This window comes from Chionomys nivalis, chromosome 13 (genome assembly GCF_950005125.1).
Source record: "Chionomys nivalis chromosome 13, mChiNiv1.1, whole genome shotgun sequence".
NCBI classification, from domain to species: Eukaryota; Metazoa; Chordata; class Mammalia; order Rodentia; family Cricetidae; genus Chionomys; species Chionomys nivalis.
Window position 1 is genome coordinate 44,014,797 of NC_080098.1, and position 25,424 is coordinate 44,040,220.

General features: G+C 44.3%; 1 protein-coding gene across 2 annotated transcripts; it reads right to left on the reverse strand.

The window, feature by feature from the left end:
- Positions 1 to 9: 9 nt before the first annotated feature.
- On the reverse strand, positions 10 to 25,369 carry Mrs2 (magnesium transporter MRS2). 2 transcript variants are annotated; one of them, XM_057787781.1, is made up of 11 exons: positions 25,150 to 25,369; positions 23,336 to 23,409; positions 19,961 to 19,997; positions 18,400 to 18,512; positions 17,519 to 17,692; positions 14,169 to 14,299; positions 10,245 to 10,361; positions 8,672 to 8,824; positions 8,088 to 8,205; positions 5,729 to 5,842; positions 10 to 5,234 (listed from the first exon to the last, which is right to left on the reverse strand). In XM_057787781.1, the coding sequence occupies exons 1-11, from the start codon at positions 25,304 to 25,306 to the stop codon at positions 5,124 to 5,126; spliced, it is 1,299 nt and encodes a 432-aa protein (XP_057643764.1). In that variant the 5' UTR covers positions 25,307 to 25,369; the 3' UTR covers positions 10 to 5,123. The 2 variants fall into 2 exon arrangements, with proteins under 2 accessions (XP_057643764.1, XP_057643763.1); XM_057787780.1 differs by lacking the exon at positions 10 to 5,234 and adding an exon at positions 5,246 to 5,427 and having other exon boundaries at positions 25,150 to 25,366.
- Positions 25,370 to 25,424: the final 55 nt, after the last annotated feature.

The following is a 25,424-nucleotide window of genomic DNA, read 5'->3' on the forward strand; positions in this document are numbered from 1 at the left end:
CCTTGTAACACATTCTATCATTGCTCCTTAAAAAAAAAAAATAAAATCCTTAAGCAGCGGCTGGTCCTATTTGGATCTTAAATGTGCCCCAAAATTCCCATGCTGAAGTCTTGGTCTCCAGCTGAAGGAGGGTAGAAATTTTTGGAGTGGGATCTTGTTGGAGGAAGTTACATCATTAGGGTGTACCAGGACCCCAAGTCTTTCCTTGCCGCTTTGCTTCCCAGCTGCCATGTAAATGAACAGCTCTCCTCCACCATGCTGGCTTCTTCCCCAGCTCCAAAGCAACAGGGTCAAGCACACTACAACTGACATGGCTGAAACTGTTGAGCCAAAATAAACGCTTCTTCTTTTGAAGCTGCTCATCTTGGGCCTTTTGTCATGCTGACGGTGCAGTATACAGGGAAAACACGGTGGGAAGAGAGAACAGCATGGGGGAAGGCGCCCATACACTGCTCCTTCCTCAATGAGGGCTTGGGACAACCTCAGAAACTAAAGTTGGCTGAGCTATCTCGTGATTCACACGTCTGTGGGGCTGGCTGCTGCGACAAGTGATCAACCTCACCATTGTGGTTTTAAGTCTCACAGGGCGGTGGGGCTTTGCTGTGCTTGGCTGTCAGCTCCACCAACAGAGCAGGAGGGAGTGGGATGGCCTTGAGCCCAGGCTGACCGTAAGGGATGAGTGGGCTGTGGCTTCACTTGCTCTTGGCCTATTCTTTAGGGTAGCTCCTGATCTCCATTTTCAACTTATAACAGTGACTGGCTGGTCCCCTGTCAGTCAAAGGAGATACTGTTCCTTCTGATCCTGGAAAGTGATATCAAAAGGAGAAGGAAAAGGGGTGACAAGTTCCACTGAGAGAGAGAGAAACCTCTGCAGAGGGAATGTGGAATACACAAAAGATGATGGGTCATAGGTGAGAAAGAGGGACAGTTCACAAACACCCCAGAAGGCACTGCTCACCCTCCAGACAAGCTGTTGTGTGTGCGCTATACAGCCCCCTAAGACACAGAAGGAAGCAAACAGGGACATTTGGTTTTGCTTGGGTAGTAATTCGCAGTTCAAGCTATCTGAAGAACACTACCAGCAGAAGGGTTATTGTTTTGCCAGTCAGCAAATATAAGTGGCAGGGTTAAACCCAGGGCCTTGTGCACACCAGGCGTGGGCTTTCCCAACCCTGGGCTGATGCTCTAGCCCTAAAGTGCCAGTGCTTCTGCTCTGATAACTGTGGGGAGCTTGTCTAAATATGGCCACAGCTGACCACAGGATTTGTCTTTGTCTTTGGCTCAGTGTCTGAACACAGCAAGTAGCAGGCACTACTACATTTAAAAAAAAAAAAAAAAAAAGAAGCTGAAAGGTTATAGAGATGGAAACATCTTCAAGTTGACAGGATTGTCATTTGACAACTGTAACATTGTACACTGTAACATTGTCATACTGACAATTGTAACATATTGACTTCTCCGTGAGAAATAAAGTGTTACCCCACTTTTGAAGGTCAACCTATAGAGAATTTTGACCTGATACAGAGAAAAAAATTAGCACATGACAGTCTATTATTCTCAACAGGTGGGTTAACATTTTCTTCCACCAAGTGTTAAATGAGATTCTAAGAACCAGTCCCACAATGCTTAGATACTCAAGAACAACACTAACTGAGCAACTGCTTAGCTTAGTCATCTTTACCTCAAGATACCAATAGACATTTACATATTAGTTTTCTAGCTTTCTCTCTGTACATTTTTAAGGCTTCAAGGCAGGAATTGCTTTATGCCTTACTGTCCCAGACTATAAAGTTACAATGACTGGCGGTGGGCTTTTGGTGGAGAGCTCAAGTCTCTGGACTCATTCCAATCCCTCCATGAAATCACCTCTGTGGCCATTACCGAAGTTATCATACTAAAGTTCAAATGTGGCTTCATTGATGCCCCAGAAATAAAGTCTAGCGCAGTTCCTGGAGCCTGCCACACAAAGAGCCTGCGCCTATTCCAGTCTGTTGTCAAGAAGGGCATGCAGAGGGATCATTTCATAGGATGACCTCTGCTCTTCTCACATCGGTTCAGAGGCTCTGAACATAATAAGGACAGACTGAAAAAAGGATCACACCCCCTTGCTCATGCTAGATGTGGGATGTGTGACTGCTTGTTCAATCATAGAACTCAGTATTTGATATTTCACAACATTTCCTTTAAGTAGCAGTTACATTCGAGAACCCTCAATGACCTAACCACTTTTAAAATTTTTACAAACTCTGTTCTGTCTTTTTAGCTGACTGGAGAAATAGTTATCAGTAGAAGGTACATGACTAATTGAGACAATTACTTTACTTAAGGTCATAAACTAACAATACAAGGAAAAATGCTATTTGATTGTGTCTGACCTGGGATCAAATGACTTCAATTCTTCATGTTTTCAGTTGAGCATAAACCTGAGACAATGTTAAGACTGATCATTGGGTCTGCCGAAGAAGGGTACTGTGGAACCTAGGCATCATCAAAGATGATCTTGGACACTATCAAAGGCTGCAGCGGCTACAGTTTCCATAGGGTCACATTTCAGCTTCTCATGATTGGGACACCAAGCCTAGCTCAGCTGCTCCAGACCAGCTCTCACAGTCCCATAGGAGGGGAGCTCACCTGGAACTTTTTATTTTCTACTGGAATAACATTCTTATTCCCATTGCTAAATCATCCAGTAAATGAACCTGACATTCTTGTGGGACACATTAGGGTCACTGCAGGGTAAAAAGTAAAAAATTGCCAAAAAAATCCACCTTGGCCCTGAAACCAGAGTCAGTGAAACACAGCCTAGACCTGAACCCAGAGCCAGTGAACAAAACACACTTTGGCCCTGAAACCGGAACCAAAGAAACACACCTTGACCCTGGAACAAGAGCCAATGAGCCGGGCGGTGGTGGCGCACGCCTTTAATCCCAGCACTTGGGAGGCAGAGGCAGGCGGATCTCTGTGAGTTCGAGACCAGCCTGGTCTACAAGAGCTAGTTCCAGGACAGGCTCCAAAAAAACCACAGAGAAACCCTGTCTCGAAAAGAAAAAAAAAAAAAAAAAAAAAAAAAAGAGCCAATGAAAGAAACATACCCTGGCCCTGAAACTACAGGTAAAAGACTAAAAAGGGCCAGGAAAGAAACACACTTTGGCTCTGAAACCAGAGCCAAATCTGCCCCTGACCAACTGAACATGAAACCGTCCAATACCTGAGCACAAAATCTAGCCAATCTGAGTTTGTCCAAGCTCAAGGGGATCAAAATCTGACCAATTCCCTCCCTTCCCTGAAATCTTGACCCTGGAATAACTCAAGCCCTACGTAAGCCCTCTGCCTGTTTAGTTGGCAACCGTCCTTCTCCACCTTGACCGAGGCAGCCACTCTCCAGGACTCCTTTCCAAATAAATTTCTTGAAAGAGTTTTGGGTGAAGATCTTTCACCGGCGCAGAGCAGAATCTCTACTGGGAATCTCCCCGAGGAAACCAGAGCGAAAGGAGCAACTGACACCTCTGCTGAAGCAATGACTTTTAGCTAGAGCTGGAGCAGATTGCTACATTCTGCAGGGCAGAATGAAGCAGAAGAAGTAGCAACTTAGGCCTGAGCTGAGAAGAAACAGATACTTCTGTTGGGAAAATCCTAGGGGGAGTAGAGCAGAGCCTTGGAGAGGACTGCCACATCCTGATGGGAGACTGTCCCCCACAGGAACCCAGTTTCAGGTATAGCCTGACTTCCCGACAAGTCAGGATACCTTTCCTTCAGAGCTGTAACACTTGCAGTAATTGGGCACAGGGCATCTGTGGTGGGTGTAGGTCCTCCACTCATTACCCCTACCTTGTAGGCTAAGAGCTGCTCTGGTCTTACTACAATCTTACAAGTGCACTACTTTTGGAAGCACACTTAACTGTAATGTTTTAGCACACAACTTAATGAAACCTTTACAAAATACACAAAGGTAGGTAGAATGGTAAGTAGGATGGCAGCTTTCAGACTTACAGGCATCACAATTCGGTTACTTACTGTGCAGTACTAGGAGTTGACCCCACAGCTTTATGCAAGCTGGGTGAGCACTCTAGCAATGAGCAGCACCCCCAGCCCAGCCCCTTTTATTTGGTGTTTTGAGGCAGGGTTGTACTCTGTAGTCCAGGAGGGCCTGGAACATTATAACCTCTACTGACCTCTGACTCTTCGCAGTCCTCCAGCTGCAGCCTTTCAGGGACTGGAATTACAAAGGACCAACCACGTCCTGCTTTACCATTGTTTTAAAGGCTAACATCTTGTTTGGGAAGATAATGTTCCCACCATTTTTACATTAACTACCCTCCTGTTTGACCAGCTGATCTGCTAACTTTTGAGAGGTAGGCAAACAGATTAGCTGGTTGTATATATTTTCTTAGGAGGAAGGTAGCAAGACAGTCTCTTAAATCAGGTAATGATCAAAACAGTTATAAAGTTGTAAGAGAATAAACACTTTCAACTTTACTTCCAAAGGTTCTATTTACAATCAAAGAAAAATAATAGTTTTGATTAACCAGAATCCCTGTATGCGTACACTAAATTATACTTCCTTTTCATTTATCTCATATATAAAAGAGAGCAAACACCTGAAAATAAGGCTCTATCAAGGGCTGGCATCCCAGGGTTCACTGCAAGGCTAGCAGGTCCACCAGCTTTATTCCCCTAGTCAGAAGTCGATGGCAACATGATTCCCTGACTGGGGACCTGCAGCCCACGAGCTCAGGGATCAGAGGCTCTGCCAAATCTCTGGGCTCCGTCAGCACAAAGATGCACTTTTCTTGGTATGTATAACATCGCTGAATCCTGACAAATCTATCCCTCAATAAATTAATCTATTCTTTAAAAAGTCCATAAAAACAGTATTCAAGGTTGGCCTACCATAGGCCACAGTCTCCCATCAGGATGTGGCAGTCCTCTCCAACATAGGATTTTGGCTTTTTACAAAGAAAACACTTTGTCTCATAGAATTCTGAAGACACAGCCATGTTTTAGTATTGTGAATGCCACACTATTTTAGTCAGACATAATTTAAACAGCAGTTGCCTTTTTTTCCCCCTCAGAGAGAGATAATAGCTTCAGAAGTATAACAATCTTTGTCTGCCAGGCTGCTGTTAGCGGCTTGCCAGGACAGTCCGGCTTGCTCCAAGTCCGTCCGGCCTGAGGCTGTTTTTCACTTCCATCCTTCTATCTGCCAGAAGGGTCTTTTTAGGTAAGGAGGCCATCTAAATAAAGCAGGAAACAAATTTAAGTGTGTCTTTCTGAGAAGTCATTAACCAGGTGAAAACAAAGGACTACACAGGTCAGAGTCTGTGCCCTTACCCCAGCTGTGCTGCTCCGCACACGTGGGAAGAGAGGAGGTGAAGGCCCCTGTGCTCAGAGAGCGCTCTGCGATTGCAGTATGGCTATGGGAAAGCCCTGCAGAGTGATGAACATCTGCCTCAACGTATGATTCTTGTCAGTGTTCTACAGAAACCAAGTGACTTCTAGCAGATTTGCTGTGTTGGACTGTGCTAACCATCTCAGCTCACTTAACTTTCTAAATCAAATGAAGCACAGAGTACTGACTGAATTAACAGATGGGAAAGTAAGAAGAGTTAGAAAAATCAAGTAACTCACACAGAGTTACAAACTCGTGACAACTGAAACCCAGGCTCTTTCTGACTGTAGCCCAGGATTGTAGCCCACAGCAGTGCTACCGTGAGCTCCTAGGCCATACCTTAGGGGGCAAAGGAGCTTCCAGCTGTCTTCCAAGGAATGAAAGCAACCTCCTCCAGATGAGGCCACTTCCCATAAACATAATTCCTGTAATCAGCCAAAACACACGATGGTCCTGAAAGAAAAAGGGTTCATTCCAATCACAAAGGTTATGCTCTTCAGAGACAACTCTCTTCCAGAGTTAAAAGGAACCTTTCTGTCACCACAAGAAGTCTTCCATAGAAACAGGACCTAGGCCTGCAGTGAAGCCCAGAGACCAAGACTGAGGGCAGAGACACCCCAAGTGTCTCACAAATGGGTTCTTCTGTATTCAGGACTGTGCACAATGCAGTGCCAGAAAGGCTGCTGCAAAGGCAAGGCTTTGGTGCCCAGGCTGGCTCTAAATTTCCTGGGCTCAGGAGACCTACTGCCACACCCTAAGAAAGAGTTGAGTCTACAGGTGTGCGCTACTACACCTGGATCAAAAAGATTTAAACAAAATAAAAAAACACTTTTCTTTTTGGCCTTGAGTAAGAACATTAGAGTTAAACAGAAAACAGAATTAGCTTCTGGGTTAGTTAAGAAAGGTGGTTAGTCCATCTCAATCCCTTGGGACCAAAACATGTTTCAGTTTACATATTTACATATCGATGGATAACAAGAAGGAAGCGCCATCCTAACATAATCATTCTCTGTTTCACAAGCTCAACCACTAACTTTTGAAAGGCAGGAATATAGTTAATTGTATATTCTTGTCTTGGTGGGGCATGTGACCTATGGTATTTTCTTTTGGAGTCTAAAGAAAAAACATTTCACATGCACCTAATATATCTATACTAGTCCAAAGATAATTTTATATAATACTTTTAGTGCACCCACATCTTGGATGAGCCACAACAGACCAGCTATGGAATTTTCCATGCCAATGTAGTTGTGATTGGTCTTCAATTATGAGGTATTTCCTATCTCATGTTTTCAGGTTTCTACCTGCATATGGACACAGTATGATTCTTAACAAAAGCTACAGCCCAAGGAAGTGAACAGTAGTGAACTAGGCGACAAAACTGGGAGGTGAAGCCGGGCGATGGTGGCGCACGCCTTTAATCCCAGCCCTCGGGAGGCAGAGGCAGGCGGATCTCTGTGAGTTCGAGACCAGCCTGGTCTACAGAGCTAGTTCCAGGACAGGCTCCAAAGCCACAGAGAAACCCTGTCTCGAAAAACCAAAAAACTGGGAGGTGAGGGGAGAGCTGTGCAGCTAGCATTTCTGAGAAAGAACCAGAGAACAGTTGACAAGAGGGGATACAAATGTCTGAGGTGAATCCAGGAGAATCGACTAGATGTCCACAGACCTGGGAATCTGAACTTATCCTAAGGCCAATTAGAATGTAGTGGACTATCTTTATGCAGAGGTTTGAGCTAGTCAGTCTTTTAAAGACCACTTTTTACAAATGTGTGGTCCCGAGAGATGGTGTTGGTTAGACCACAGTGATAACCACAGAAGCAATAAATTACATAGGACAGAGGGTCAAACATCAAAGTGCGGATTACTCGCTCGATCACTGCTAGAAACCTTATAAGACTTTCCCTGAAAATGCCAGGCTTCAGAGGTTTTAGAAACACTAGCGTGACATAAAAAGACAAGAGGGCAGAGTAGAAAGCATTATTTTCAGTTGAAATCCTCTGGTTTTATAGATCTGCAATTTACTACATTTTTCTGGGCCTCTATTTTCTTATCTACAAAGCAGGGGAAATATGTCTGTTTCATAGAGTTGTGATTACTGCACCAAACAAGCTCTGTGGATGTGGACTTCCAGGTACAGGGCCAGACACACAGAACTGAAAATAAAATCCCTCATTACCACTGCCTCACAGGGGGGCTATGTTAGCCAGCTCTCCTGTGTACTTGTATGCTTTAGGAAATAAAGCAATGGAGGCTACAGTCATAGCTCTACACGGGGCTAACAAATAACTGCCTGCATTCTACGTGAGTTACAACCTATGTTTAACTCTTTAAGGGAATATGTAAATGTGGCATTTAGTGTTTACTGTTAACTTCACTAGATTTAGAATCACCTAGGAGCTGCAAATCTGTGAGGGTATGGCCAGAGAGGTTTACCCGAAGGAGAGTGCCCCGCTTCCTAACTGTGGACCAGGTGACGAGAGGCCTCATGCTCCGCTACCTTGCCTTTCCTGCCATGATGGATTGATTGTAACTCCTTTCAGCTGTGAGTCAAAGTAGGTATTTTATTCTTTATGTTCCCTTTGCCAGGTATTTTGTTACAGCAATGAGAACGTAACTAATATAGCAGGTCATACTTCAAAACATTCTAATCATCCAAACATTAAAAAAAAAAAACCCATTTAAAAAACTGCATTTTTACCTCTTCAAGGGAAGATTCCAAATTCATGCCAAAAGCAACTCCCATTAGTCCGAAGAGTGACAGAGAGAAGGTGCCCATGGTTAGCTGGAGATTTAGCCTCATCATCACATTGCGATGGCTGGAGAGAAAACCACCAACTCAGGCCAGAACACACAAATCCAGCAAACCTAGTGAAGGCCTACCGGGCCGCTCTCCACCTTCAAAATCCTGACATGATTAATATTGTAACTTGATAAGATTTGGAGTCATCATAGAAAGAAACCTCTTGAGGTGGAAAGACCCATTTTCACCATAGGTGGCACCATTCCCTGGCTGGGGACATGGACAAGTTCCTAACAGGACACACAACCAGTTACTTCAAGTTTCTGCCCTCATGACTTCCTTGTCAGGCTGTGAGTCCAAATAAAACATGCATTCCTTCAGTTGCTTTTGCAGGCACCAGGAAACTAAAAACAGGTTCACTTATAGAGTAGTCACAGATGGGACAGCGTGACTTCTTCCAAAAAACATTTCTTTAAAAAGTGCTTTCCAGTATCAACCACAACCCCAGTCCTTACCATCTTCTGCTGTGCATCCATCCTCACCTGTCTAGATTGATGAAAATGATGCTCTGTGAGTCGTCAATCAGGACCCGAAGCTCCCGAGCCTCATTGGAAAGGTCCTCAGCTAACCGGTAGTAGTTTTCCAGCAGCAGCTCCATCTCCTCTGCATGGTCAATCCCAGAACTGCTCTTCTCACTTCAATTCACAAAGTCAGCACAGTCAACAAACCTGAGCTTGTGCAACATATTGACCCCCAACTTTAGCGGCCAGTGAGAAAGTCAGCCTTATCACATCTGTTGTGACTGCATCCAATCTGTGAGAAGCTATGGAGCACAATGCACTCAGCCCTACACAGATGAGTTAGCATCACTGTGTTCCAAGGCCTCAATCCAGAAGAGGCATGAAATTACACGCATCATTAGGGACTAGAAAATACAAACGTGAATACTAATGAGAAAGGGCAAATCGTAGGCTACTATGAAACACACACACACACACACACACACACAAATTCAGACAAAGTTGGAAAGAGCATTTCCTAGGGTTGGAGTGATGTCTCAGTGGTTAAGGGTACAAGCTGCTCTTAAAGATGCCTGGGTTTCATTTCCAGCACCCACATGGGGCTCACAATCATCCATAACTGCAGTTCTGGGAAATCTAATGCCCTCTTCTGGCCTCTGTGGGCACCAAACACATAAGTGGTATATAGACATTCACGCAGGCAAAACACCTATACACATTAAAAAGAGCATTTGCCTTTGAAAATAGGCAAATACAGTAGCAGCCAATTTCTCCTCTCCCTGGATGAGCGAGCAGAGGACTAACTGCTGATGTCTGCTTCCCTAAACACGCCTTATGTGGGCTGAAGCTGTGATGCACTACTGGGCATTGCCTTTCCTACTATTGACTTAGTAAACGTGAATTACATTGAGCCTTGCTGTCTCTACTTTGGCGTATTTGTACAAATTACATATTGGGAAGAGAGAGTTGTGTGTTTTGTCTTGGAATTAAAAAAAAAAGGAATTTACTTTCACCTGCTGAGCCATCTCACGAGCCCCTTTCCTTGCTTTTCAATACTTCTTAGCTAATGAAGGCATGAGTACTTCAAACCATACCACGGTCTACTGGAGAAGCAGACAAGTCTCCAGTGACTTTCAGATCAGTGAGTTTCACACTCTGCAGGTGTTTCTTGAACCTGCTTTATGATATGCAGCAGTGACTAAGTTTCTTAGAGCTGTTTCTAAAAAGAAAACGACTTCTATGTTTGTAAGTCAGAAAAAGTATGTAAGCTGTGTGTTTATAACAGACAAGGCTGTAGAATCCAATCCACACTCCCTGGCTTATCCCCTTCTCCTCTACCACGCAACTGTTGCCCTGTGCTCCATGGGGAACCTAGTTCATCTAGAATATGTTGCTTAGTGATCTATCCTTTGAGAATAACTGTGATGTTTATGTTCTCTTCAGCCCAGCAGCTAGAATGCAGTGCACACTCAATGCAGCCTCACTGAGCTGGGCCACATGCAAGACAAAGTGACTAAGGATGAAAATGCCTATTCTCTATTTTAGACAAATACAGGCTCACCTGAAGGAAGAAACAACACAAGGCAATACTCACAAGACCTGTGGGTCACTCCACTTGGTTAGACAGAGTTCTTCCAGCATCTCCTCCTCATCCAAAAGCTCTAAAATCGACTCTTTGAAAATTTTAATGTCTGTTTCCAACTCAGAGAGGCTGTAAGAATAGTCACACGGCAAAGATTAGCAGTATAAACATGCAGCATTTCACTTAAGAATATCATGTTTAGGGCATCTTACAAGGACCCACCTATCACTCAGCATTCACTGGTAAGAAACATTTCAACAATTATGCAAATTAGCCACACCCAAGCCAATTGGTAAGATTAACCAGGACAAGCTCTACACAGAACAAGTTTGGTGGCTTTCAAAGTTGTGTCACTCTGGAAATTTAAAGGTTAAGGTAGAACGCTTGGGTATTTATTCTCAGTTAAGAACTCTGCAATGAGTTAGAGCAGAAGCTGGCTGAAGAGGTCTGTCACCTGGGCACCCTGTTCTTTTAAGAGACAAGCCCCACCTCCTCCCCAGTCATCCCCCCCCTCGTCTGCCCTTCTGGAGAGGCAGAAGCTGCTTCTCTCTTCTCCCTTTTTTTCCTTCCCCTATGCCCCCTTCCCTTTCCCCTCCATAACCCACTAAATAAACTCCACACCCAAACTCTCTCTGCATGGCATACCTATCTGTCTGTCTGCTGCTGAGGTCTCAGGCTACATGGGACCGGTCCCCACCTCTTTATAAATGATAACAAGAGGTTCACTGGAGAGGTTTACAGTAAGTAGGTTACAGGCCAGAAAGTCAACAGAATCCTGTGATACACAGGTCAGGAGGAATTACGAGGTTTGTCATCTTGCTTATTAGATACATGCAGGGAGGGGATAATGACAGAACATTTAGTTTTTATGCGTAGTTCTGAATGTTTAATCAAAGGCTTTGTTTATGACAAGCAGGGGCTCTTTGGGTTTACTTACTCCCCTCCCCCTTTTTGAGAGAGGGTATCACTCTGTAGCCTAGGATGGACTCCAACTTGAGGCAATCCTTCCGCCTTAGACTGCTGAGTGCTGGGATTACCGGTGAGTTACCATCCCAGTTTTGAGTACAGCATGGACAGCATGGTGTCCATTACTGCTTGACAAAGTCCCAGCATTTCAATAGTGCAGATCACACTTCACCAGCACACTTTCATTTTTAATGATTCTCAATTAATGCCTTTCCCCTTGGGAAATTTTGGGAGGGCTTTGCTAAGGGATAAAAGCCTATCTAAACAAAATAATTCTTTGGAAAAAATCATGGCCACCGTGGAACCAGGAATTCCATTGTGCCCTCCTAATCACACCAAGAACAGGAAAGTTAGAGATTTACTAGATTTGTCTGACTCCAAGGGTGAAATGCCTACAATTTGCCAGAGCCTGAGGCTATTAAGGGAAAGAGTTCAGTTAATAAATATAGAGAAATCAGAATGGTACCGTATAATGGGAAAAGAGACATCAGGACCTTCCCTTTTGGGAGTGTTATGAGGGGTACAGGCCCACAGAGTACGACTAAGAAACTGTAGTATAGTGTCTGCTCTCCAGAAGAAATCCTTTTCTTAATAAGGGTCTCCCGTCCCTAGGGTGCTTGAGGAAAGTTCCTGCTTGATAAAGCAGTCATTCTTATCTCTAGCAAGAGAAACTTGTGACTCTTCCAGTAACTCAAGATTGTTACCTGCTGTCAAGGTCAATGATAGATTCCCCAACCCCTGACTTCAAGCCACACCTCAGTTCACGTCCCCCTTGTCTCCCTTTTAATCCTGTGTGCCACTATACAGTAGGTGTAGCTTTTTTTCAATTAAACGCTGCTGGCAGCTATCCTGATTCACCCTCAGATGATGTCTGTGCCCTACCCCCACTCCACCCGTCCTCTTTGGGACCTGAACACCCTACCCACCCGGCCTCAGGCCAAATCAAGTTTCTGGTATGAGTATTCTTTTTAAAAAAATTAATTACTTATATTTATATATTATGTCTCTGTGTGTGCATGTGCCTGTTAAAGCCAGAGAGTGTTGCTTCCTTTAGCTGGAGTTACAGGTGGTCATGACCCAGTGCTAGGAATGAACTCAGGTCCTCAGAAAAAGCATATTAAACCACTGAACCATCTCTCCAGCCTGGAGCTTATTTATAAATGATAAAAGTACACTAACATTGGGCAAACAACAAACCTTTTGATAATTTTAACTGGGGACAGGGGCTTAAGAAATAGATGGCCGAGCAGTTCAGGACCTGAGTTTGGATCCCAGCACCTCCATCCTGGCTCATTATCATCAGTAACGCCAACTCCAAGGGATCCTATGTCTTCTGACTTCTTCAGGCACCAGGCACACACATGGCACACATACATATATGTAGGAAAACACTCATAAACATAAAATAAATAAATCTTAATAAAATAATAAAAAAGAGACTGGCCAGTAAGAAGGCTCAGGAAAGTCAAGGCATCTGTTACTTGATGACCTATGACATTCAGTCTGTGGGAGTCAGAAAGTGGGAGTGGAAAACCAATCCCAGCATGTTGTCCTGACCTCTCCACATGTGTGCACATCCTTTCTCTTTCCCCTCTCTCTCTCTCACATACACACAGAACTAAAAAAACTAAAGAAAATTTTGGCTTTCTGAGCTGTTGTGATGGCTCAGCTGGCAGAGGTACTTAACCACCAAACCTAACCAACTCAATTAATTTGTGTCATAATTTTAATTATACTCTGAGTATAGTACTCCCCAACTTTTCTTAAAAATTTAGCAGTTAAGGACTGGGGCTGTGACTCAAAGGTAGAGTGCTTACCTCGTGTGTGTGAGGCCCTAGGTTCGGTTGCAAGCACCACAGAAAGAATGCTCAAACATTGACAGTTGAAGCTTGTTGTGGGGGGAGGGGTGTGATCAGTTGAGAGATGAAGGGTTTAGGGTACCTCCCCCATAACACATACACCCCTTTTAAGTACTGAGGACCAAGTGGGTTCTCTGGGACAACAGCATGTGCCCTTAACCACTAAGCCTTCTTTCTAAGGATTACTCCTCACCCCATCAAGTTTTAACTGTCAATGTTTGAACATTTTTTTCTGTGGTGCTGGAGACTGAACCAGGGCCTCACACCTATCAGGTAAAAAAGTTGGGGAGTACAAATCTCTGAGTATATTTACTGAAATTATGACACAAATTAACTAAAGCAGAAAATTTAAATTTTTGGATGAATTATGACTTTAGATGAATTCAAATTTAGATCTATGAATTTGCTATCACAACGAAGATAACATCAACTACTGAACTGGGATGTCAGATGGGCCTTAATGTTTTGTGCAGCATATTAGATCAGTATTAGATCGTGTGCTCCTTTAGTTCAATCTCCCACCTACACTACATAAAAAAAACCTGATGGAGGAAGGTCATTGGTTAAAAAATAAAGAAACTGCTTGGCCCTCATAGGTTAGAACATAGGTGGGTGGAGTAAACAGAACAGAATGCTGGGAGGAAGAGGAAGTGAGCTCAGACTCGATAGAGCTCCTCTCTGGGGCAGATGCGATGAAGCTCCGACCCAGGATGGACGTAGGCTAGAATCTTTCCGGTAAGCGCACCTTGGGGTACTACACACATTATTAGAAATGGGCTAGTCCAGGTGCGAGAGTTAGCCGAGAAGAGGCTAGATATAATGGGCCAAGCAGTGTTTAAAAGAATACAGTTTGTGTGTTGTTATTTTGGGGCATAAGCTAGCCAGGCGACCAGGAGCTGGGGCGGCAGGAACACAGCCCACAGCTCCCCACTACAAAAACCCACATTATTTTCATTATGAAAATCAAATTCTAGCACCAAGGAGGCAGAGGCAGGAGACTGCAGCAGGTTTCATGTGTGAATTCACACTGACCATCTCTCTAGACATCAACAAGAGAGAAGCTGAAGGCAGCCGTCTCTAACTCCCAGCCTGACAAGCCACTCACATTTACCTTTTGCCATTTTGCAGCAGGACATGCAGCTTGCTTCTGTCGACAGAAGAATGCTTGGGGTCCACTAATGCATCCAGGGTCTCGAGGATCAGCGGCCGCAGGATGCTAAGTTTTCCCTGAAGGGTGTTGATCTAGATAACAACATGGCCTTTCATAAGAATTAAAACAATCTTTTTAGAACTTAGGATCAGTGAAGCCTCTGATTAAACAGACATTTGGGCTAGCCCAAAACACTGACAGCACTTCAGAACCCCTAATTATAGACGACTCAGAGCTACACCTCCTGGGTCACAGGAGCAGCACGGAATGCTGCAAAGGCCAGAGTTAGCCCTCTACAGACAGTTGCTATGAAAGGACTAGGGAATGATTTTTTTAATGACATCCTGGGGGCTGGAGAGATGGCTCAGTGGCTAAGAGCACTTCCTGCACTTCCAGAGACCAGAATTTGGTTCCCCATAATCATGCCAGGCAGTTTACAACTGTAACTCCAGCTCCAGGAGATCCAATACCCCTGGGCTCTGCTGGCACCTACATACATATGTACACACATATACAATAAATATAAATCTTTAGGAAAATCCTGAAACTCCATGTCAAAGCACCCATTTAACATTTGATAATAGTACCGGGTGGTGGGACAGGTCTTTAATCCCAGCATTTGAGGTGGAGGCAGGCAAAACTCTGTGAGTTCAAGGCCAATCTGGTCTACAAGAGCTAGTTCCAGGACAGGCTCAAAAGCTACAGAGAAACCCTGTCTCTAAAACCAACCAACCAACCAACCAACCAACCAACCAACCAACCAACCAACTAACCAACCAACCAAAACCCAACCAACCAACCAACCAACCAACCAACCAACCAACCAACCAACCAAAACCCAACCAACCAACCAAAACCCAACCAACCAACCAAAACCCAACCAACCAACCAAAACCCAACCAACCAAACAATAACAACAACAACAACAACCACAAACATTTGGGAATAGCTATGTTCTTTGTAAACAGAACACTGTTCAAAATTGCTGTGGACAATGATCTTTTTAACAACTGAAACTCGGGATGGAGATGTAGTTCAGGTGGTGGAGATTCTGCCTAGCATGCATGAAGTCCCAGGTCCGATCCATAGCACTGAATGAAATGGATATGTTGTCATATGCCTGTAATTCCAGCTCTCGGGAGGTGGAGGGAAACTGAAGCTTGACTTAGACTTTAAAAAAGATACATTAAATCACTGTAAAATCCAAAGTCTGCTTTTCTTAAGCTAACACAAGCATGGGTAATACTTAACAGGAATTAATTGGTAAGAGGATAGCAGTTAAGATGGAAAAACCTCCACACCAGCTGGCAAATAACACAAGACAAGGAATTAAGCAGCAGAATTAAGACTATAAACGCTACTACACGCTGTTTTATCTCAGAAGCATAACTCATCTGACTTGGAAGTTTGCAGCCTGCTGTAGATTCTTTTACTTTGAATAACAGAATTCACTTCCAAGTTCAGGAGACCTGAATGAACTGGGACATTAAGGTAGAACTAATGTTTGACTATCCTAAAGAGACACCAACCCTCTGGTCTACAAGGGCTAGACCTGGTGTGGATGGGAGAACAGGATCCCACTCCAGGTCCTCCTGAGGCCTCCTGCTCCTGGTGTCAGGGCCCACAGGTCGGTTGAGGGGCTCTCCCTTATTTGAAAGATGGGTGGCTTGATAACTGCAGGGCTCTTTCAGAAAGAATCTTCGGGACCCCATGTCACAGGCAAGAATTCCTATTTTACATAGTCTGCAGAGCTTCCTCTGCTCTTACAGAGCTGACTGCATCTGTTCCTGCATTCCAAACTCCTCAGTCAGCCCAGCCTGCCACGCACCACTGTCTGCACTGTGCTGTTGCTCCTGTAACCCCAGGAGAGAGGAAATCATCTGTTTTCTCACTGAAGCAAAGCAGATCACTCAGCCTTTCCATCTCCCTCTCTGACTAATGTGCTCCCAGCACTGACTCCTGATTGTAGCTAGTTCCTGAACAGTACAATCCAGACTAATTAGGAGCAGGAAGATTCATAAAAGATTAGAAGGGGCTAGGAAGGCAGTGGCCACCTTGATTGGGCTTGCACAACTCCCAGGAATCCAGTAACTGCTGATTTATGAGGCAGGGGTCATGAGAACTGTGGTTCTTGTCAGTCTATGTCCCAAGCAAGAGGTGTTACCTCCTTGAGCTGCTTCAAACAGAGGACTGTCTGATGAACGATGCATTCACGTGTGAACTCTTGCATTATAGCTGAATTTGAAGAATGAAGTGAGAGGTGCTCAGAGTTCACTTACATCTCAACTTAAGGTCTCCTGAATTCTCATCCCATAATGTGGTCACTGAAAGTGCACAGACAGGTGTAGTAATACACACCTGTAATGCCAGCACTAGAGGACGAAGTAGAAGGACCACCTTAGTTCAAGGCCAGCCTAAGATCTCAAGTCAACAAATAAAAATAAACAACAACCAAAAGACTCGGATAAATCCAGACCCCTCTAGCAGGAAAAATCTAAGCAGGGAGAGAAGAATCAAAAATCTAGATTAGCCTGTTCAGTGACTCTGTTTCAGGAACTAGCTGAAGATAAAGTTAGATTATAATCTTGAGAAACAGGGAGTTACCCCCTTGTGATTATCATTGATATTTTCGGAATTTTTCAATGATCACTGGTATTTTCGGAATTTTCCAATGACGTCCTCCCCACCTCCTTTGGATTACTGGGTTGTGGTTTCTTCCCTTAAACACCCCTTCTCCCAGCAGGTTGAACTCTCTACCCCTGCATGGGAAATGAGTTTCGGCCCCAGTGCACTGGTTCCTGTCCTGTCAATAAACCTCGTGTGATTGCAGCAAGGACAGTCTCTTGTGAGTTCCTGGGGGCTCATGTTATCCCGAGACTTGAGTGAGAGTCTCCCCGCTCCAGAGGTCTTTCACAGCAACAACAAAAATATAAAAGTGAGCCAGGTGGCGGTGGCACACGCCTTTAATCCCAGTACTCGGCAGGCCGAGGCAGTCTAATCTCTGTGAGTTCGAAGTTAGACTAGTCTACAAGAGCTAGTTCCAAAATAGGCTTTAAAGCTACAGAGAAACCCTGTCTTGAAAAAACAAAAACCAAAACAAAACCCCAAAACATAAAAGTGGATAAAGGGAGCCAAATTGAAATGTGCTTCGCCAGTTCCTCAAGAGTCTTTAGGTCTACTTGGCTGGAGGAGAAGCTCTATCTCCCTGGAGGACCTTACAAGGGACTGATGAGGCTGGGAGAGCAGCTTTGAAATGGTCAGGACTACGTGTCTTCACATTCACTCTGCACAATACATCCAACTAGGCTTACCCAATACTGCAGGAGTGCTTCAATAGCTCTGAACTCAAACGGCAGTGGGTATGTGACGAGCTGACCTTCTCCAGCCAGCTGTGATGGCAGTTCCCGGAACAGCCACTGCTCCAGGTTTAGATTCCGATAATCTAGTATCAGAAGATACTCTGGAGTTATCACAGCCTTCAAATACTAGAAAAGCAACAGAAAAGAATGTATGTGTACACACACATATACACACATTCATCAAGATGCAAGTTATCAGGCTGGAGGAAAAAGTAAATTCACAAAACAGTTTATTTCACTAATTTTGAATTAAAACTAAACCAAATCAGTGTCCATTTGGTTTTCTAAAAGTAAATAATTAAAGGATATTTTTATAAAGGAAGAAAATTCAAATATATGTAAGTCTTGATAATTATAAGTTGCTCTCAGAAGAACTGGAATTATACAAATCAGACAGTAATTATAACTTCAGCCTGGTGTGGCACATATGTGTACAAAAAATCCCAGCACCTGGGAGGCGGAGGAGAGCAGATGTTCAAGGACATGCTCAGCTACATACAAGTTCATGGCCAGCCTGGTACACGTGAAACCCTGTCTCAAAAACTCCAAACCCATAGCAAGACATCTGCCAGGACATGCACGAGAAAAGTCAAGTTCCCTAAAACAGTCATGCGGGAGGCTGGTCAGGGCCAGGGCCTTAGGCCAGCACTGGGGAGCTGAGGTATGAAGACCGCTATCTGAAGAGAACAGAAGGAACTGGCAGATCTCCGTCATCACGTCTGGAAGAGCGCTAAGTCAACAACTTTCCGAGTTTTGCATTTTTTTTTTAACCTACACACCGAGCAAGACAGCCAGAACTCACTGGTGAGCACAGCAGCACGGCGTTTGCTTACCTCCATCCTCATGATGATCCTGTTGTTCCTGGTAGTGATGCTCATCACGTGCTGAAACCTCAAGTCTCTGGCCTGGAGTGCTAACTCATGGTATAATTCAGTTTTCTTCCTCTCTAGAAGAGAGGCCGAGTGGGTGAAACTAATACCCAAAAACACGAGCTCCTCCAGTGTCCCTCCCAGCCCCACCTGAGCAGTGTTCTCACATGAGCCTTTAATACCTATTCTTGCCTTCAAAGCAGATTCATACTAACTCAGATTCTCCCTTCTATATTTTTCTAGAACATTTCACTGTGCTAAGCAGCCCATTGTGGGCCAATATAAAAACCACAACCAAGCTTAAGAGCCTAAAGCAGTAATTTCTACCTTTGGACGTAGTCTGCCTCTCTGACAGGACATCACACACTCCAGCAGCCTTGAACACGTTACAAAGTCAAGGATGGCCTCAAACTTACAAACTATAGGAATGCTGAACCAAATCCAGTTGTTGCTGGGACTAACTCGAGGTATTCTAGCATTCTAGGCAAGCTCTCTACCAACTGAGTGATATCTCTAGCCCATAGTCATTTTTTTCCTTGAACATGAATTTTATTAACCAGATTTTTAGGCTTATTAATTTTATGTATATGAGTGTTTTGCCTACACATATAGCTGGTGCCTGTGGAGGCCAGAATGCTGCACTGGATCCCCTGGAACTGGAGCCACCATGTGGGTGCTAAGAATTCAACCTAGATTCTCTTCAAGAACAAATGCTCTTAGTTGCTAAGCCACTTCTCCAGTCCACACATTTTCTATTTTTACCACTATGGCATCATTTTCAGTGTTGTGAATCTGTGAGTGAATTTGGTAATTATTGGACAATAAGAACTAAGAAAAGTTGATATTTACTGTAAAGTCTCCTATCTGAAAACTAAGTTTACTAGTTAAGAATATGGCAGATGAGAGAAACGTGTGACAGGCTGGGGATAGCAGTATCTGTATTTGTGTCAAACCACACTTCCCACAAGGCAAAAAAGCTTAGGAAGGAGACCCTGGTACAAACTCAAGGATTTAAGCAAGGATGGAACAGGACCATGGAGCTGCAGGGGAGAGGTGAAACAGGAGCCTCAAGTAAAGCAATACCCAGCTCCATTTTTAGGAGTATCTGTCCAGAGGCAGGCTGTCACATGACTGCCACTCCGTGCCTTACCCTCCACCTTTCTCACTGTGGTGGCAGTGTATGTCACGACACATGGACAACACACTGTAATTCTACTTTAAACCTGTTTCATAATGAACAGAAATTGGATGGCTGTGTAGGGGAGATGAATAGAAGAGACACAGGAGGGAGGAACAGCCTTTCCACACACTGTTCTGTTCCAAACACCCTGGGAGTCCAAGCGATTCCTGCTAAAAGGAGGTAATGCAGAGAATTGCACACAGGGGCTGCTAGCCCCATGAGGGCTGATGAACAAATGCTGAAGGACCTCTTTAACACAGCAGCAAATACAAGGAACACTGTATTCTAACACTACAATTTCCAATTTTCCACCAAATTCACTAGTCCATTGATAAAGATACTCACCAAAAGAAGTAACATTTCCTTCTTTGTCAAACTTTGTCTAAAGACAGAAAATAAAAACAAACATTAATTTCAATTCAGTATATTTATGTTCTGAGAAACACCCTCAAAATTATGAAATGCAGTTATAAATCATATCTGATCTTAAGTAAGTCAGAAGGAAAATCCCTCTTTCCTTTGTTTAATATAAACCCGATGTTAGACTGACTTCCTATCTTGGTTCCTCTAGAAATCCATTCAGGAGAATCAGTCCTGCTTCCAGGTAACCTTGATTTGGGTAACAATGGCCTGATGAGTGAATGCATTGGGCTGGACATGCTTTTAAGCCTTGCCACACTCATTGTGAGGGCCCTGGAAGTGTTGCCAGGAGACATGGGGACTGTAAACAATGGACCTTACATCCTCCTCTGCAAATTTACCCATCAGCAGGCTAGGGAAACCTCAGGTGACTGCAAGGACTTTCTGGCCTGAAAGGGTCTTGACAACAATCCCTGGGTTGGGGACATCACTCGGTGGAAACATAATACCCTGCTTTGTTACAATTTATCCTTCTCTGGAGACTGGGACCAAGGAGTGGGTGCCTCACAAATCTAAATGTCTTCTTAGAGCTAAGAGGTCTCTGGCAGGCCCTGCAGAATGAGCAGAAATGAACAAAAAAGGTGCTTGTAGCAGTAGCAGCACACATCAGGTCACTAGGTGCTGCTCAATAGAGGGACACTTTCCTGTATGCTGTGCCAGTCCCGGTTGAAGGTGTCAACTGTGAAGGGCTGGACTGTCGCACGTAAGAAGGTAAACACAATCCAAGCACAGGTCTTGGTGAAACACACACCCTGGGTTACTGCTTTGGAAACAATGTGGGCTATGTTAGCAGAACCACAACAAACCTATAATACACACTTCAATCTGGTTCTCATCAGTAAAGATCGGATCAACAGGAGGCAGAAGCAGAGGAAATGCCAAGGTCAATTTTTAATAAAAGCTTTGTATCTATGTTATACAGGTAGCTTGCCTTAGATTTATTTCTTAAACACATATACTCACTGCTGAAAATAAGAAAACTTGTAAAACTACTTAAATCATATGATCTGACAAATTTTAGAGAAAACTATGCCAATAATAACTTATACAGTGTCTTCTAGTGTTCCTGTAAAACATACCTCTACCAACACATACTAAATGCTCTTACATTTCAAAATTTATATACCATTTTTCTTTAGTGGGATCCTTTTATGAAAGATATCACATAAAACTGACATTTAAAATGTGTGCTTTATAACCAGCTCACTTTTCCAACTCATTCTTTTCAACAGAATCAGTTGATTGTTAAGTGCTCTTGGAGAAACTTACTTGACCTATAAAGAATTTTCTTCCAGTCATCATCTGACTTTATTTTCATTTGGGGAAAACGGGGTGGGCTCACAGTGTGGTTCAGGCAGGCCTTAAACTCAAATCCTTTTGCCATGGTTTCCTGAGTAGCTAGGGTTACATGGACTGGACTTGATTCTATTTTGAAGCCGATCAACTCCAGAAGACTGATTATGAGCAATGACTTTCCAAGTAATTCTGTAGAATAGGACATGGGGCCTCAGGACTGCATCCTAGCACCGGGAAGCTGCGGTAGGAAGACTGACATATTAGTATGAGCCTAGGTTGGGCTAACCAGATGGTTTTTAGCTCAGCCTGGTCAATTAATTGAGACTGTCTCAAAAAAGCAAAACAACAAACAAACCTCAAACAACAAAAAAAAGGAATAAGCAAATCCGACATGCCTCTTATTTTATATTGTCCATAAAGAAAAGTTCTTTTAGTTGGGTGGTGGTGGTACAAACCTTTAATCCCAGTGCTTGGGAGGGAGAAGCAGACAGATCTCTGATTCCCAGGTCAGCCTGGTCTACAGAGAAACTCTGTCTTGCAAAAACAAAAACAAAGTTCTTTAGCTGGGCATGGTTGTACACACCTTCAATCCAGCACCTGGAAGGTAGGGCCAGGCTGATCCTGAGTGCTCCAGCCCAGGTAGTGAGGCTTACTTAGTGAGACCTGTCTTAAAGTTCTTTAAGAAGTTAGTATTAATTAAACCCAAATATTTGTAAAGACTAACACATGCTGGGTGGTTATGTCTGAGGCACCCCACTGTCAAATTTTGTAAGTTGCTTCCATTTTTAAAGTAGTTTTTATAACGTAGGTGCTGTAATTTTTCCTTTTATGAATATGTCTGAATGTTTATATAGGTACCTGGAATATAGGAGGTGTTGGAACCCTGGAGCTGTGGCTAATGTTGTTGTGAGCCACCCAGTTTGGGTGTTGAGAATGAGACTCAAGTCCCCTGGAAGAGCAGCAGGTGCTTGGCTTTCTCTCCAGCCCCTAAAGCATGTCTATTTTTAGTTCAGAAATGAGCAAATTAAAATACGATGATGTTATCTCAGCTTCCTTTAATGCTCACGAGTACCTAAGGCGGTTTATTCCTAGTTATTAATGAGAAAATCAAGGTACAAGATGTCACAATAACTTGTCCAAGTCCCCCAACAGCGAGAGAGCAATCTGAGGTTTAAACTCAGGAAGTTTGGCTCAGGTCAAGCCCTTTTTCTTAAAACTTTTTTGGAAACCACAAAAGCTTACAAAATGAGCTACAAAAACAATTGGTTTGTAATTTTATTTAGGTTACTTTTTGCTAACATTTTGCCACCAAAGGCTTTATTTCTTAAATGTGTATGAGCACATATGCACAGATGTGTTATTAATTCACTTACTTCCCTCAAATCACTTCACAGAGTTGAGATCACAGCTGCCCCTCAGGCATGCCCTTAATACTGCACTCTGCTCCTTTCCATCATCGTCCAAGGCTCTCAATGGCTAGTAGCTCCCACGGGATTCTAAGCAGAATTAGACATTCTGGTGTGTTCACAAAGGAAACTTTGGGGCTGGGGATGTAGCTCAGTTGGTAGAGTGCTTGCCTTGCATACAAAAAGTCCTGGGTTCAATTCCCAGGACCACATAAAGTAGGTGTGGTGGCACATTAAAACTTAGCATGGTGGAGCACCCTAGACCACACAGTGAATTTGAAGTCAGTCTAAGTTACACGAGACCTGTTACAAAACAGAGCAAACTTTGGCTGCTGGTGGGAACCCTTAACATGTACTATATAAACTTTTCATTCTACCAGAAAGGAGAAGACTTTGAGCTGCCATTTGAGCAGCCTGTGCTGTACAGCGAGACCTCAGTCATTAGTATAGCGTCAAGAGTACCACTAAACCAATATCTCGGGCACTTGGATCACTGGCCAAATATAATCCAATACCTCTGCCAACCATTCAACCCTGTGCATTCATTTCATAAGCATGTGAAGTGCTTCTCACAAATTACTGGATGAGGTGCACTCACCACAGCAAACACTTGGGCCACGCTGGCTAAGGTAGCTTGAGAGGCATCGGAGGTTCTAGACTGGTGCACATCACCTAAGAAGAAAATTAGAAAATGAAATGTCCCGTGAGCATACTGGTTTTCTTGGAAGCTCAATTGCAATTCTCACAGTACACAGAACCTCCAGAACACCTGTGTTTTGAAACTTTTTCCTACCGGAAAAAGAAACACTTGTTATGTTAGGATCCTATCTGGTCTCCCCTACCTATTCTGTCCTTCCTTCTTCCTATTGCTTCCATGAACTAAGTCCATACCACTTGCTGACTATCTGAGGTGGGCCCTCTATGGCTGGGAAGGTCAGGTGGAGCTGAGGCAATCTCAGGGCCTGTCTTATGCACAAGGCCCTGGGTTTTGTCCCAAGCACTGCACAAAAGTAAAAAATATATATAATAAAACTGGACAAGTGTGAACAATGCGGAAGTCAGAAGTGACGTTGCAGGTGTCTGTTTTCTCATTCCACCTTGTAAGCTCTAGGGACTGAACAAGTGCCAGAATTTAAAGTGTCACCATGATTACAACTCTGGATTTCAATGTTTATCCTAAAAGTTCCTGCATCTTGCAGACCACTTGGTTCCCAAGCATTATCAAGGGAAGGAAAAAGGCACCTAACCAAAAAAGACTGGGTGTGAGGAGGTGCTGACCAACATTTGGTAAATTTTTAAGTACAATTTTTTAAAAAAGTACCAGAAACCACTGTTCTGTTAGGGCTGTTTGTTCCGAGCAGAACCTGCACTCCCATTTCCTCACACATCACCACTGGGTGACAGAAACACCAGCAGCAAGAAGACTCCTTTCTTCACCCAGAGCTCCCTGGTTGTCTGCTTACACACTTAAGAGCAGACTTCATCCACAGTTAATGCTCACCACCGGCTTCAGATTCTTCAACTTCACTTCTAGGAATTCCCTATTCTATACCAGGGCAACTGTGCTAATATATAAATGTACCCGGAAAAGAAATTAACAAAATAAACAGAATTAATAACATCCCAATCTTGCTAATCGTGGTTATTCCACTCAGCTTCGAGTTTGGTCTGGCTTCACAGTGAGTTCCAAGCCAGTGAGACCTTGTCTGAAAACAAAACAAAAAACCCCAACCTAACACAATTCTGTGACATGAAAGCAGAAGGGGGCATAGGAGGCAAAAAGGCCAGCAGGAGGGATATGGTTATCAAGGAAAAGTATGTATAAAAGTACCGTTACGAAAACTTTGGACTGAGCAGATGGCTCTGCCGGCAAAAACGCTTGCCGCCAAGCTTTTACTCCCTGAGTTCGGTCCAGGACGGAAGTGACTCGAGCAAGCTGTCTTCTGACCTCCACAAACACAGACAAAGACACACCCACGCTCGGACAACACTTAAATGTTAAACTTATAACCACAACAAAAAACCAAAACTAGCCTAACGGTTAACGCTCCTAACTGCAGAATTCAGAAGGCTGAGACAGGAGGACTGCTCCCAGTTCGCGGCCAGCCCTGTCTCAACAAACAAGAAACCACACTCGAGCCGGGCGGTGGTGGCACACGCCTTTAATCCCAGCACTTGGGAGGCAGAGGCAGGCGGATCTCAGTGAGTTCGAGACCAGCCTGGTCTCCAAAATCACAGAGAAACCCTGTCTCGAAAAACCAAAAAAAAAAAAAAGAAAAAAAGAAAGAAACTACACTCGAGTCCCCGCATTGTTGGCCTGAGAACCGCGGGCAGGGCGAGTGCCGCAGGTCGCACAGCGGTGAGGACGGCGGGGACAAGGGCAGGCGGGGCCCCGCGGGACGCGCTCGCTACCTGCAGCGCCGGGCAAGCTCGGCGCCTTCTGGTTCCCGGAGAGCAGCGGGGTCACGCGACCGCAGAAGGCAGCAGGGCTCAAGCGCGCGACACACAGGGCCCGCCGGGACTGCACGGCGCGGGGCAGCAGCCGGGGGAGGCAGCGCAGGCACTCCATGGTGCGCAGGCAACCGGGAGACGGCAACCAGACGCCGGCCCGGCATGCCGGAACCCGAGCAGATCTGCGTACCGGGACAACCGCGCACCGCGCCTGCGCGAGTCGTCCCCGCGCCTGC

Bases quoted from the DNA above. Each gene is read 5' to 3' on its own strand.
- Mrs2 (XM_057787781.1), bottom strand. From the start codon at position 25,306: ATGGAGTGCCTGCGCTGCCTCCCCCGGCTGCTGCCCCGCGCCGTGCAG. The intron at 19,998-23,335 runs GTGAGTGCACCT...TTCTGTCTTTAG, and splicing joins TGGCCCAAGTGTTTGCTGTG to ACAAAGTTTGACAAAGAAGG. The intron at 8,206-8,671 runs GTGAGGATGGAT...TTTTCTCTCCAG, and splicing joins ATTTTCATCAATCTAGACAG to CCATCGCAATGTGATGATGA.